Source organism: Typha latifolia, chromosome 7 (genome assembly GCF_019914945.1).
Source record: "Typha latifolia isolate L0001 chromosome 7, TyphaL0001v2, whole genome shotgun sequence".
In the NCBI taxonomy this organism is placed as follows: Eukaryota; Viridiplantae; Streptophyta; class Magnoliopsida; order Poales; family Typhaceae; genus Typha; species Typha latifolia.
In genome coordinates this window covers 12691860-12707213 of record NC_133092.1, presented here as the reverse complement: position 1 = coordinate 12707213, position 15354 = coordinate 12691860, and the positions used below count along the sequence as shown (strand labels likewise).

General features: G+C 40.3%; 4 protein-coding genes across 4 annotated transcripts; all 4 read left to right on the top strand.

The window, feature by feature from the left end:
* The first annotated feature begins 212 nt into the window (after positions 1-212).
* Positions 213-3304, top strand: LOC140793082 (uncharacterized). Its single transcript, XM_073144445.1, has 3 exons — positions 213-680; positions 773-978; positions 2823-3304. The coding sequence occupies exons 1-3, from the start codon at positions 588-590 to the stop codon at positions 3118-3120; spliced, it is 597 nt and encodes a 198-aa protein (XP_073000546.1). The 5' UTR covers positions 213-587; the 3' UTR covers positions 3121-3304.
* A 1010-nt stretch (positions 3305-4314) lies between these two features.
* LOC140792548 (putative glutamine amidotransferase GAT1_2.1) lies at positions 4315-6222 on the top strand. Its single transcript, XM_073143616.1, has 5 exons — positions 4315-4461; positions 4561-4874; positions 4966-5376; positions 5475-5681; positions 5824-6222. Exons 1-5 carry the CDS (start codon positions 4371-4373, stop codon positions 6055-6057), a joined length of 1257 nt encoding a protein of 418 aa, XP_072999717.1. The 5' UTR covers positions 4315-4370; the 3' UTR covers positions 6058-6222.
* Positions 6223-6758: 536 nt separating this feature from the next.
* On the top strand, positions 6759-7662 carry LOC140792666 (probable calcium-binding protein CML18). The gene has a single exon (XM_073143788.1). The coding sequence runs from the start codon at positions 7004-7006 to the stop codon at positions 7505-7507; it is 504 nt and encodes a 167-aa protein (XP_072999889.1). The 5' UTR covers positions 6759-7003; the 3' UTR covers positions 7508-7662.
* Positions 7663-12627: 4965 nt separating this feature from the next.
* LOC140792591 (uncharacterized) lies at positions 12628-14530 on the top strand. The gene is made up of 2 exons (XM_073143670.1): positions 12628-13586; positions 13667-14530. The coding sequence occupies exons 1-2, from the start codon at positions 12787-12789 to the stop codon at positions 14307-14309; spliced, it is 1443 nt and encodes a 480-aa protein (XP_072999771.1). The 5' UTR covers positions 12628-12786; the 3' UTR covers positions 14310-14530.
* The last annotated feature ends 824 nt before the right edge of the window (positions 14531-15354 follow it).

Here is a 15354-nt window from a genome sequence, read left to right as displayed (position 1 = left end):
CCTCTAAATACTTCTAAATCACAAATTGTCCATCAAAATGTTTCCCAGAATATTAATGATGGCTAGCAAAGTTTTTAGTCATCACCCCTCTTGTTTATCCATCCTTAAGACGGTGAATATTGGCTACGTCAAAAAATTATAATTATTCTTGCAAAAAAAAAACAAGAACTATTACAGAAATATCTCGTCGGCTAGTTAGGAAGACACGTGTTGAGAGAGAAAAATAATAAAATATATATGTTATTTAATTAAGACAGCGGTGGTTTCTTTGGCATACATTGTAGCAAAACAGCCTAGCCTGTCCCCTGTTCTCCACTTTCACTTCACTTCACTTCACTTCACTTCGCTGTTTGTTTGGTTGAAACTTGATGGTAATTATTGTTAATAAGTGTCATTCTCTCCCCGGAACAAAAACTGTCCATAGAAGGTAGAGCCACTTCCACTTTATTCCTCCTCCACTTTCTTATTCCAAAAAAAGAGAACAAAAACGAGAATAAGCGGAAAGCTTATACCGCAGGAGATATCTACTACTACTGGTCTACTATTACTACTACTCTTCCGCTTGTAAACAAACCCTAACGGCGGAGATGGGCGTCTCCATCCCACTCGTCGCCTTCGTCTCCTTCCTCCACCTCCTCGCCTTCGTCCTCGCCTTCGGCGCCGAGCGTCGTAGAAGCACCGTAAGCTTCCATCACCTTCTACTATTTCCGATTCTTCTCATCTTTTGGTAACCCTAACCGTAACTCTTCTTTTGGGGTGTTTGTGGGTGAAGGGGAGGGTGATGCCAGACGAGTACGACGACCGGACGTATTGCGCGTACGACTCCGACGCGTCGACGACGTACGGCGTGGCGGCGTTCTTCGTGCTGCTGGTGAGCCACGTGGCGGTCGGTGGGGTCACCAGGTGTCTCTGCTTCGGCCAGGGGCTCGATGCCGGTGGGCCCCGGAGATGCGCCATTACGGCCTTTGTGCTCTCTTGGTGAGCTCTATAATTTTAATCGCCGTGGTATCATCTTTGGTAGTGATTTGTTGTGATGTGCACATCATGTGAAGCACTTATGCCCCTTGAGGTGGATTCCCTCGTTTGAAGTCTGAAACCTAGTTGATAATTTATAACTAAATCGAATAGAATAATCTTTGGTGATTTGGGCAGCTAAGTAAGAATGTAAGATGACTGCATAAGGTCAGGACTGGGAATCATGACCTTGTTTCATATCTTTGCTCTTTGGCCTGAAAATTAGTGAATTGCTTGGTTGTCGTGCTATTCTGTATGTATTATGGTTGGTTTGCATGCATCTTGTTTTGATCAATTGAAATAATTGAATTTTGGCAGACCTAACTTTTGATTGTTTCAACTCTTGGTCACTATTCATAATCGAGGATATGAAGCAACTTCAGTTCTTGCAAAATGGTGTGATAGAAACTTATAGAAGATTTTTGTGGCTGGTAATAGATCTTCTTTTTCACAATCTCTTGTTCCATCCAGGTGTTTGATGTAGTTTGTCAATGGTGAAGCAATTTAGTGATCCTTAGATTGCTCTTTTTTGAATGTTAAGTTCATCCGATGGAGAAAAGGTTGTAGATTTTGGAAATTAAATGGGGACAGGCTTGGATGATAATGATAATTTTTATCTTGATGGTGATAATTTGTTGTGCCTCAATGTTTTGATCTACTGTCATAGCTGAGCTGGATGGAGTGGATGTCTTATTCTTTGAGTTTATGCCAAGGAATTTCAATAGCTAAAATGCCATTTTTGTTGCATCTACATCTTTGTTGTTTTGTTCTTCTAATTGCTAGTTAATTATAATTGTGGTGCATTAATTCAGATCTTTGCTGTTTGACTAGTGCATTAATCTGTTATGGTTCATTCAATAGAACTTTTGTTTTTCTAAGAAGTTTAAGGAGCTTATGTGACTGCCATATGGGATATGGGTAATACTTTGTTTAATCTCTTTATTCCGGTTTGCATGAGGATTCTCTACTTATTAATTGGTGTCATATTAACATTTTCTCTATTTCTATTTCATGCATCTTGTTTGTTCTGCTATGATATTTAATGATGAACCAACACTAGCTTCATATTTTATCCTCTTATGATATGAATGATGTATTCTTATTTTTAGAAGCTTAAGAAGAGGATAATTGGAAAGGTACTCATTGTTGGACTAATCTTTACGGAGTCTTCTCTCAGATTTCCAGCAGCTTTAACATTTGGAGTTCCTTGATATATTACATGGTATCCTACTAGGAGCTTTAGAGTTCAATCATCTTTCAAGGTCTCTGTCTTATTCTGGATCTCCCTTGGTATTTTATATAACTCCCAAAAAATATTTTAGTTTTTGACACTCCTGAAGACCTTTAACTTAGATTCTGGAGTTTTAATCATCCTAGCAACCTTCAATAAGAGGTTTTACGTGCTGTTTTTCTTTTCTTTTCTCTCCTCTACGAGCAGCCAATTGATTTATTGGTTCTTTTTCTTTACCACTTGTTTCAACTTTCAACCTTCCTTTTTTCTCCTGCATTACAAAGTCATAAACAGAAGAACCAGATAAATACTAAGACTTCTCAACATTCTGGGTTTTTCTTTTCCATTATTTTGGGACAATTTCTCCAGATTCTATCTGCAAAAAAACCTTTAGCTCTTTTCCTTCCAAATGATCACTGTTTAGTGCCCAAGTTTGTCCTTTGCAAATGCTGCAGAAACAAGGATTAAAATGGCAATTATTGATGAAGAGATCTTGCACTAGAGGAAAGAAGAGCATTTCCATTGTTGCATATTATGTGGTCATCCTAATGCGACTTGTGTTGATTCTGTTTTCCAGGGTCAGCTTCTTGGCAGCAGAAGTTTGCCTCATCGCCGGGTCAGCTAGGAACGCATACCATACTAAATACTTGGGTTACTATGCCAAGCGTGACTTGCAATCATGCGCAGCATTGCGGAAGGGGGTCTTCGCCGCAGCAGCTGCTATGGTGCTGATTTCTTTAGTAGCATCTCTTGTTTATTACTGGAGTTACTCCAGGGCCTCCACTGGAGGGTGGGTGAAACACCGGAACGAAGGTGGAGTTGGGATGACAGACTATGGTCTGGATAAAGGCGAATCACCAAGCACAAAACTTTGAAAGCTGTGACCTGTGTTGTATGTGCTGTGGCCTGTGTGTTGTATGTTTATATTCTGGGAACTACAAAGAGTATGCTTCGTGTTGCTTGTTAAGTAAATGTTTGTAGAACTGTACCACTATGCATGGGCTCAATGAAGAGTGTTAAAGATACAGTGACTTTATAGGATTCTGTAGTTCTTCTCAAGATTTTTTTTTTCTGTCTTATTACTCGGGACTTTTCTACATGTTTGAAATTAGTGAGATAGATCATGGCTTATCCTTCATATCTACTTCCAATGATCATATATTATTGAGTCAGCTTGTCTATATGATAACAATCTACGCATGCGGAATAATGATTACATTGGTTTATAATCCTTTCGATCTACTAAATTATATGATAAGGATTACAATTGCCCAGATTATACTTTGTTTTAATTTATAATCCATGTTTTCCTTGAGATTTGACCAAATCGGAGCCAATATTTTTTTGTCACTGCTTACACTTCATAGATGACTGGTTGTCTAAAACGTTTCGGTTTGGACTTAGCCTGTGATCTGGCTTGATGGTGACAAATGTTATCTTGGAATTAACAATCATATGAACATACTAATACACGAGCTGATGTTGGACGAATAAGAAGCATCAAAAGAGGATATGCTGACACGTCAACAGCTACTCACCAGTTTGACTTCTCCAAGATAGCCACCATCCACCTACTCCATCTCATACCACCATAATAATTTCTTTCTATTAATCAAGTTCACATGCTATTTCCTGGTAGGTTGATAAGGAGTAGTTGTCACGTTAATTGTTTTAAGAATTTGAACTTATAATTATATTACAAGATCTATATCACAAAATAAATGTAAAAAAATGAATTAGTCAATACAATGAACTAGAAAGTTCTTGTACTTCCTGTCCATTTCTTCATCATGCTTGGGTTATTAGAAATCACAATACACTACTCCAGATAATCTAATAGACCATCCCATTTCTCTCTATTAAAAAAAGAAAAAGGAAAAGAAAATCTAATAGACTATTATGTTGTCTTTTTTGTTTTCCAATTCTGACCTGTAACGCGGCGCCCAGAAGGATTTATTCGCATTTACTACCTAACTTAATAAACAATGAAAGAAGATAAGATTGAACTGAGTTGCTCATTTTAAAAACAAAAAATGTACAAATAAATAAAAACTAAAGCATAACAAGTAGTCCTCCAGTCCTCCTATAAATAGTAGGAGAACTCAAAGGAGATCCAACAAACAAGATGGCCTCTTCAGATCTGTCCATGATCCTCCCCCGGGTTCTCATCGTCTCTCGCCGTACTGTCCGGAAGAACAAGTTCGTTGACTTCGTTGGTATATGAAAAAGATATAATTTTTGGAGCATATTTTTGATTCAAATGTAATTTTCTTTTCATGTACTGAGTTGTTAAAAGAACAATGATTATATTGCAGGAGAATACCACCTCGATCTCATAGTAGGCTATGGTGCGGCGCCGGTGATCGTACCCCGCGTCGCCGGCGTCCACATGCTTCTCGATAGCTTCGAGCCGATCCACGGCGTTCTACTCTGCGAGGGCGAAGACATCGACCCCTCCCTCTACGACGCCGAATTCTCCGGTCTCTCCGCCGACGAGCTCGACGAGATCCGGCGGCTCCACGCCAGCGACACCGCCGTCGACCGCGAGAAGGACTCGATTGAGCTCCGCCTCGCCAAGCTCTGCCTCGAGCGTAACATACCCTACCTCGGCATCTGCCGCGGCTCTCAAGTACGTACTAACATTAGCTTTCCTAAAAGAATATATATATATATATATAATATTATAAAAGGATTGTACGTGACGGCGTCACTGCTTTTAGGTGCTCAACGTAGCGTGTGGAGGTACGCTCTTGCAAGACGTCGACAAGGAACTGAGGAAGGATGGGAATTCCGCCGTTTCGCACATCGACTACGACAACTACGACGGCCACCGGCATGCGGTGAAGGTGGTTGAGAACACCCCATTGCATGCTTGGTTCCGGGAGTCGCTGGAAGAGGGGAAGATGGAGCTCATGGTTAATAGCTACCACCACCAGGGTGTGAAGAAGCTCGCGGAAAGGTTCGTTCCGATGGCCTTCGCGGCCGATGGGTTGATCGAAGGGTTCTACGATCCGGATACTTACAATCCCAACGAGGGGAAGTTCATCATGGGGTTGCAGTTCCATCCTGAACGCATGAGGAAACCTGAATCTGATGATTTTGACTATCCCGGATGCCCCTCGGCTTATCAGGTCAGAGGTCAAGCATTTCATCAAACATCTAGGTGCATGCATACATGAGCTTAATACGGAGGTCTTTAATTGCTCCAATCCTTTTGTTTCATATATAGGAATTTGTAAAGGCAGTAATTGCTTATCAGAAGAAGGTTAACAACTCCGCGAATCCGAAACATGCCCTGAAACTGGATCAAGAAATGGAGAAGAAGCGAAAGATCATCGTCCGGAGCTTCTCGATTGCGAAGAACTTGTACGTCGCGAAAACCGGTATGCCCCCGTCGGGAGAATCGGATCTTGAAGCCGGCGCCGAGTTCCTCGAGGTACTTAATTATCAGAAATCGGAAGCATTAATCTAAATCCTCTGCGGTAGACAAAGTTATATCTAATTCATATCTTTTTCTCTTTTCTTTTCTCTCTCTCTCTCTCTCTCTCTCTCTCTCTCTCTCTCTCTGTGGCATTTAGTCGAACACTGCGCTAAGCTTGCAGCAAGAGAAGAGATTGAAGCAGATGGGTGCAACGGTGAGGAATGCATCATCCTATCTACAGAGGCTAAAGATGGACGAGGAGAGGGAGATGGCTGCAAGAGCTCTCATGGGAAAGATGTCAGTAGAGCATCTCTCTGATTTGCTTACTTTCTACCACATCATGGGCCAGATTTGCTCAGAGGTGTTAGAGAGGAAGCTCAAGTCCACCTGAACTCTCTCTTGGAAGGAGGATAATCTTCTTATTCTTTTGCTCGGGGATTGGGAGAATAATATTACCACATGTTGATAACTATAATTCATCCATGTATGTATGGAGACTACCTGTTTGTAATCGATCAATCAATAGTATGAGAGTTATATTACATTTCCTACCAAAGAAGAATGAACTCTCAATTACTTTTTCCCAACCAGATTGAGAGATGGTTGCATACTTTTTGCCTAGGGTCTAAAAAGAAAATATATCCTTCTCTTGAGCCAACGGGTTGGACCTAAAATGAAAATAGCCACAGGGCCCCGACTCGGTAAATTAATTGCAACGTGTCGGGGATCAGCATCATCTTCTCGACACGTGCCTTGATGTCCGACTTCTAATCCCGGCATTTGCGGTCACCTGGCCACATATCTCCTCGAGGAACCTACCGTTTCTCCGTTTGCTGTTATAACGCCCACACCGATCCCTCTCACCCTTTCCTTATCCGAAATAGGACGGTGCATCTGTGGTCAGTTTAGTTGGGACGGTGCATCGGAAATGGAAATCCAACCAAATAAATGAAAAGCGTTTCTTTTGCATATCACACCCTGCATGTTAGTCTTATTTCAAACAAGCCATCTGCTATAACTAATTAACCCAAAAGCTAATCTACGCATACTTATAATATATTAGAAATGAGAGATAAATAAGAAATTTGCGAGGAATGAGTCGACTTCTGTTTTCACTTACGTTTGCAAAAGACCACCTCTTCTTAAGTTATAGAAAACATTTTGGAGAACTTATAGATAAATGCAAACTATAGGTTTATTATTTATAAATTTCTAATACGCATGAGGTGGCGATTTGCAAATATCTCAAAAGGATAGGTTTCTGACGATCTCTTTATATACAGAGGAGGGGGAGAGAGAGAGAGGGCGCAGGCGCAGGCGCAGGCGCAGGCGCACTCATGGCTAATCCCCAGAGCTCGGAGAACCCTTCGTCCCTCGACCTCGACACCGAGGACGAGGTCTCGAAGGTCTTCACCCGCTTCGACGCGAACGGCGACGGCAAGATCTACAAATCCGAGATCGCATCCGTCGTCCGCGCCCTCGGCTCCGACGTCTCCCCGAACGAGCTCCAGGCGATGATGGATGAGATGGACTCCAACCACGATGGCTTCGTCGACCTCAACGAGTTCGCCGCCTTCCACCGCCACCGATCCGGCGCCGGGGCCGACGAGGAACTCAGGGACGCCTTTGAAATGTACGATCTCGACAAGAACGGGCTGATCTCCGCCGAGGAGCTGCACCTCGTGCTAAAGAGGCTCGGCCAGAAGTGCTCCGTTGAGGATTGCTCGCGGATGATGAGGCCCGTTGATTCGGATGGGGATGGGAGCGTCAATTTCGAGGAGTTCAAGAAGATGATGACGACCGGAAGTGGTCTAGGGGTTGCGGCGGAGGAGGGTAAATGATTTGGTATTTGGGTTTTAAAGGTAATATTACGAAGTTTAAGGTTTCGATTATACTCTCGGTTATTATATCTTTTGCTTCCGGAAAGAGAACAACATTTGGTGAATGCTTTATATAGTTGGGTAATATTTCGTCCTTTTTAGGGCTTTATTGAAAATTTCCTTTCAGAGTTTATTTTATGGGCCCAAAATAGTCTCGACTTGCGTATAGAGCCCCACGCAGGCATTACGGGCCGAATAGAAAAAGACAATCCTAGTGATTGCTGAATTTCTTCGAAGGCCCAAATCGAAATCAGGTGAGTTTCGCAAGTTAGAATTAAAAAAAAAAAATGATATGGAGTCTAGTCTAGTATTCATGATTAATAATGCTATTGGATTTAACCTGGTATTAGCTATATTGAATTTGCTACAAACCATGAATAACCGATTCCTACTTCCTAGTTTATAGAATAAGGTTCCTTATTCTTTGGTCGAATAGCTCTTATCTAGAGGTAATCATCGAGTAGGCCGGGCTTTTTAAGTTTATCGGGCTTAAATATTTGTTCATAGTTGACTTACTAATTATTCGGGGCAAAAATACTATACTCCGTTGTTGCGTTCATGAGATTTTAGGCCTAGGCTACGTAACAAGCATAGTGATTAAAGGTTAAATTTTTAAAAAATATTATTATATTTTATCTAGTTGAGCGTAATGGGTCTCTATAAAGATAATTTAGTTTTTTTTTCTCGTAGGACTATACTTATATTAATATTTACTAAATATCTGAGACTAAAAAATAATATAAATAAACGTGCATAAAGAGTCGAGCTTGAGCAAGTTTAGTAGGTTGAGCTGGTGGCAAAGTCAAGCTTTGGAGGAAAGGCCTAACCTATGTTGTGCCTATTACTATCTCAAGGCTTGCTTGATATCAAGTGGGTTTAGACTGAGCCCAATAACCACTTCTATTTGTGCTAAATATCTCTATTCATCTCTTCCCTTCATCTCCCCCCCCTTTTTTTCCTCCTCGCCCACTTTTTTATTGTTGATTTTCCACTCTCCTATAGAGATCTCGTCTTGATGCCCTAATTCACCTCTTTGCTTATTAAGATCGAATATTACAACAATTACAACAGAAAAAAAAAAACACAAAAGAAAATTAAGGTGAAAACAAATTGAGAGGATACACAACTTATATAGGATCTCAAATCTCCTCTCTCTCTCTCTGTCTATCTCTCTCTCTCCCTCCCATAACAAACTCAACTCTGACTAACCGACTGTCTAATACGTGATGACCCATAAGCTTAATTAAATGAAGAGAAATGATACACGACGATATTACAGATTGACAATTCTCTTGCCACTAATATACGGCTTTATCATAAAATGTTAATGTTACTGGATTGCCTTCTCCAACTGTTATTAGCTTACGGCGATGACATCTTGCAGCATCGTTATCGAGTCCCAACAGAGGGACGAGGGAATTAGTGACGGTGTGACTAAGGAGAGGAGGAGGATGATGAAGTCGTAATATCTCATGTTGTTGTTGTTGAGTCCTAATTAGGAGACGAGGAAAATAGTGATAATGACTCAAGAAGAGTCGGAGGAGGAGGACGATGAAGCCATGACATCTAGCATCATCATTGTCAAGTTCCAATTGAGAGAGAAGAAAAATGATGATGGTGACTAAGGAGAGGGGGAGAGGAATGACAGACGTCGTCGATGGAGAAGATAGTGGCATAAATAAATGAACTAAGAGGCTCTAAGTCCCCTTGCCCCCCCTTCCTCACACACTCTCCTTTCTAATGTACCAAACCTCACCTCAATCACTCATCACTCATCACTAGCCATATTCTTTCTCTCATCCCCTTCTACAGTCCACTTCTCTTCCAACTACGAGGATTCTCTTCCACACCCAAACAAACACCAAAAAAGAAACATGTACTCGATTGCAATCTTTTCCTATGGACTTGAATAATTGCGTATGTCCAATACTACACATTTGATATGCTACAAAGATAAAACTCCAAACACTCAAACAGGGCCTAATAGCTCCTACGAACAATTCACAAACTAAAAGCGTACTACAAGTTGCTGAGATATGTAAAAGTGGAAAATGTCGAAATTTTGAGATATTTTATGTACTCTGGTCTTGTTAAGACATACCTTAATATTCTTACATATAGCATCACATTATGGGTTTATAACACAAAGGATCGTCTTTACTGAGCATTATAACTTATGTTTCAGTCATAGGTGGTTATTTCCTTATCAGCGAAATCTATGGATTTTTTTTTCTCACTTTATGCAGTTAAATTTCTCGAGTGTTGATTAAGAACTTAGCTTGCTGCTTAACGAAACACTTGTGGAGAATGCTAAAGAGTGGATTATACTATAGTTCCCGGTAAAAAGAATATCCATGTACAAGAAGGAGAAGAGAACCAAACCCGAAACCCTAGCATAGTCGATAGACGATGGCCCAATAGATCGCTGGCCTTTTCGACCGAAGCCCAAGCACTAATAAATAGAGCCTTGTAAATGGACAACAACTCAATTTTCCGGTAAATAAACATAAATAAAAACTTAGTAAATTAACTATAGATGTAAAATTACCATAATATGAATGAGTATATTTGTTACAATTAAGGTGTATTTTCTATTCTGTTAGTTGCTGTCAGATTAAGTCTAGTTCTGAATATTTTTTACTTTATTAATCTAAAATATTCTCTATTCGGTCAGCTAACATTTTGTCTCTGATAAATTTCCCTAAAAACAAAGGCTCCTGTGAACCAATCAAATCCTTAAAAATATTATGAATGACTACTCTCTCTCTCTCTCTCTCTCTCTCTCTCTTTGGCCAATGTTCAAGCATCTTAGTCACCATCCAATCACATTATCACACACACACACACACACACACACACACAATTTTCCCTCACTTCACCATCTCATAGATACTCTTTTGTAGCCATCAGAGAGAGGACAAAGGAGCCAGACATAGGACCAACTGTTTGTTTATATATGTTATCTACAACCACACCAATAATTTCCATCCCCAATCCTACAACTACAATAGTATGTTAAAAGGTTAGATAAGCCCCCACAATTATGAGGCCAAACAGGAGTTGTTACTAAGAGAAGTGGAGGACTAAATGGGAGTTCATCTCCCACTTCTTATTTTCAGTCTAGAGCTTGCTTTTAAGACATTTAAGAGAAAGCTTATGCCATGCCAATGAGATAGTGCTCCGATGAATGAATCGTATTTAGATTCAAATTTTAATAACGCTGATTTAACTGAGACACTATTAAGTTTTACTTTTGTGTTAAAAAAAAGACTATTTGTCGTATAATAATCCACGCTAACTACATCCAAACCCTACCTTAATTATACTTATAAAATATTAAAAATTTTATTATAAACATTCTACCGCTCAAGTGCGTTAAGATAATTTTACATCTATATAATAACGGTCTATTAAGGAAAACCTAGAATAAGATATTTTTTGAGATATTAAAAGTAAAACGCAAGGTCAAATGATAAATATCAATAGAATAAAGTGTGAATTATAATGAAACTAATTTCTCTAAGGTTTTGAAATGGAAAAGGGTGGTCATAAAATGGCTAGATTCTCATCATCTCATGATGGGGGCCATATGGAAAATGTAAAGCCTAAGCACAAAGGAGTGGGTAAGAGCTTGAGATAAGATTGGCTCCCATCCATGTCCTTTTCCACTTGGGAAGAATGCTATTTTATAAACTCCTTTGCATCCTATCATTTGCCTTCTCCCAAAGGGAAGAAAGAAACTGGTGGCATATCATGGTCACTGAAGAGATGGTATAAATGTGGAGTCCATATATCTCCTTACATTCAATATATTGGAACTCTTACATTAATAATAATTAGTTTATTACTATAAAACTTAAGTCGTTAGAAAACGACGCTCATAATTATTTATATTTAACAACTGTAGATAACTTAATCATTTTAATTTTTTTTTATATTCTAATATTTCTCTTGCCTTCTTTCTATTACATTTACTTTTAGGTGTATCCATCCAAGGCCTTAATGAGAAATTTTTTTGCTAACACAACCATCATTAGTAATTAAGCAAATGAGATTCCATGTTTGCTTAAAGTTAGAATATTAAATAATGAAAATTTATACTAATCCCCATCGTAATTAATAAGTAGAAATAAAAAAAAATAACACAATCACAACAAGCACTATAATAAATGAAGGGTAAAATTCACATATTATTCTTTCCGCCGATCAAAACTATGATTCAAGTTTTTTTCTTATGGATTACAAATATAAAAATATAGCCGATATTTTTCTCTCTATCTCCCGGGTCCTACCTTTCTTAAGCTTCCTTCATCTCTTAGTCCCCAAATATTAAAAAGAAAGAAGAAAGCGACGTATATCTCATCCAATACACCCCCAAAAAATACTATATTATATGAAACAATAATAAATGTTACTTAACCCATTTATACGATTATAATTTTGCCGTGTTAAATATTATAATCATCGATAATTTTATAGATAAGTTATTAAAAAACCAGATAATTATATGTAGACCTCTAAACTATTGCCCTCAACATGCACCCCTTTACATATTTATCTTTTAACTAATTATTTTTTTTCAACATGCTCATCTTGTTAATTACCATTAAACTTGTTGGTCGAAAAACTATGTGTGAATATTATGTGATTAATGTTGAAGTAACCTGAGGACTATTATGTGATTAGTGCATACTAAAATAGACCAGAATACGAAGTTACAAGTCAGGTATTACTTCAATAGAAATGTAAGACATATAAAAATACCTAAACAACCACAATATTCACTGAGTGCATACAAAAATAGACAAACATTTTAGGTGGTCATAATATAACTATTTTTTTTAAAAAAAAAACCTAAACCATTCCAAACCTCCAATCTTTTCACCTTTCTAACACCTTGCATCCTTAGCTTCCAAGGAAAGAAAGAAAGAGATATATGATATATAAATTGTCAAAGAGGAAAAGAAAAGGACACAAAAAAAAAAAAAAAAAAAAAAAAAATATATATATATATATATATATATATCCCTTATAATATTAGTTAATTATTTAATAAAAATAGAGGTATAATTTTTGACATACAGAATAGAATTTTAGGAAACTTAAGAAGAAAGTAGCCCCCCAAGAAGCATTTTTCCCAACTAAAATTAACAAAAAGGACCCAAAAAGATCTCCCCAATCCCCTCTCCTTCTCCTCTTCCTTTCTAAATTCTCCAGCGTTCTTCCCTTCTCCTCCAACGATGGAGAAGATTCCACCGGTTGCCTCCTACCCCGACTCGCTCGACTCGTCTCCCCGCTCCCGCGGCGGCGAGTCGTGCGACGATCTCTTACCTTCTTCCTCTTCTTCTTCCTCCTCCCGTCTGCGCCTCATGTGCAGCTACGGCGGCCGCATCGTTCCCCGCCCCACGGATAAATCCCTGTGCTACCTCGGCGGAGATACTCGCATGGTGGTCGTCGATCGCCAGTCCTCTCTCGCCGACTTCCGATCCAAGCTCTCGCGCTCCCTCCTCAACAACCGCCCTTTCTCCCTCAAGTACCAGCTCCCCAACGAGGACCTTGACTCCCTTATCTCTGTCACCACCGATGAGGACTTCGACAACCTCATTGACGAGTACGATCGGATCGCCGCCGGAAACGCCGCTTCTGGCGGTGGATCGACCAAGGCGTCGAGGCTACGGTTGTTCCTCTTCCCTTCCTCCTCGTCAGCGTCGTCATCGATGGGCTCGCTTCTTGATGACGAGACCAAATCGGAGACTTGGTTCGTCGACGCCCTCAATAGCGCCGTCGTCTCTGCTGGCTCTGGATCCGTTAACTCCCTTCTCGGCTTGGATGACGACCCGTCGTTATCCTCCCGCCCTGCCGCCTCGTCGGCGGCCGGATCGGCCGCCCCCCATCCGATTCCCGACTCGCCGATGCTCGACAAGACGTCGTCGTTCGGGTCCACATCGTCGGCGCCGTCGCTCTCCAATCTCCCCCCGATCCCTCTCCCCGACCCGAAACCCGCCTCCTTCGACCCCGCCATATCCGATCCTAGTGGGAGGTAAATCTCGTTTTCGATTCTTTACAACTTTTTAACACAGCTCTAAATTCAGCCGTTCGTCGTTGTTGTGCTGCTCACAGATCCATGTACTACCCGGATAAATCTTCTTCCGCCGGCGAACTAAAGCAAGATTTCCCAGTTCCTGCCGGCGTCGACGGTGGCTATCGGATTCCGGTACCTGTTCCCGACAGTGGCTACATATACCCTCATGTGCCGCAGCCGCAGTACATCCAACACGCGGCGGGGGCGGGGACTGCGGCTACCAACACCACCTTCGTGCCCACGCTGCCTACTTACTATCAGATCCAACCGCCACCGCCACAGCCGCAGCAGCAGCAGCAGCAACAGCAACCCCAGATGATCTTCTTCCCCTACAATTTGCCAGCGTCGTCGCCCCACTTCCCGCACCCGAACGCCGGCAAGCCGTTCCCGAGAGTGCCGTTGGATCCAGAAGTGCAAGCTGCTAACATGTACAGGACCGTGCCCACCACCCTCGCGCCGCCCCCCGCTCAATTTCAACAGACCTCTGCGGCGCCGCAGTACCAAATTCCAGGGTACCATTTGGTGCACCAGCGCCCGTCTCAGCCGCCGTCCATGACGGGAAATTACGCATATGAGTACGCCGACCATGGCCGCGCTCCGATGTACTATTCTCAGGCGACTTCGCCGCCGTCGAACAGCGAAGCTGGGCAGGGTGATGGGAAGCAGAATCGACCATCATAGTTATAACTATTGTTAAATGGTATGTCCTCTCTTTTGCTTATTGTCTATTGTAATGTCTTTAAGTATAATGCATCCGATGTTGTGAGATGGAATAAGGATTAAGAAAGTGTGTTGTTATGAGTCTTCTCGGTTGTGTTTGTATCTGAATGAAATATTTCACTTTATATGAGAACTGAGCTCAGTCTAGGAATTGAACAAATTCCTTATTAGTCTTTTGTTAATGGACTAAGCGTTCGAGTTCTAAGATATCATCACAGAGTTATATCTTTGATTCTTCTTTCAAATTTGACTTAATAAATTGCAGACTTGTAATCTACCAGGAAAATAAGTCATTGTTAAGAAGGTCTTTTGTATTGGGTTGTGAAGATAATTTAAAGAAGGATATTCATCATTAACTATTAACTTGGAAATTTTTATTCCTTTCAGATATTGAGATAGAGATATATCTGATTGGAATTTTTTATAGAATGTTATTATATGAATCATTACTGTGGTCATTTAAACTTAGATTAAAGAAAACTAAGAAGCTTAGGGATGCGTGGGAATTGGGTGTTGTCACGAGGGATCTCGTACGATCCAACCTGGATTGCGTGGGAGATTGTGCAGGGACGAGGTGGGGTTCCATAGAAAGAGACTATATTTTAAGAATGAAAAGGGACAGTTGGCGGTCAGGTAGTGGTGGGGTTTTGAGGTTTCTCACATGACTTGGATGTTTGCGAGCAAACAGTGGAGAGGATTACACGGAGTTACGACGGCCCTCTTACAAGGTAGTAGTAAAGAAGCCATCACTGTAGCACAACGTTGGATTCGATTTTTCTTTAAAGATTCTGATAATAATATTTGGTGGAATTTCTATATATTATTTGCACTCATTATCTCTTTTTTTTTATCCAATTTATCATATTTTTTTTAATTTAAAATTCAATCAATATTATTTTAAATATATATAATTTTGTATTAACTTATAGATTGAAAAAATAATGACATTATAAAATTCAATCATTTTCCATTCAGATATATCCTCTTATCTTTTCGTCCAAATGTA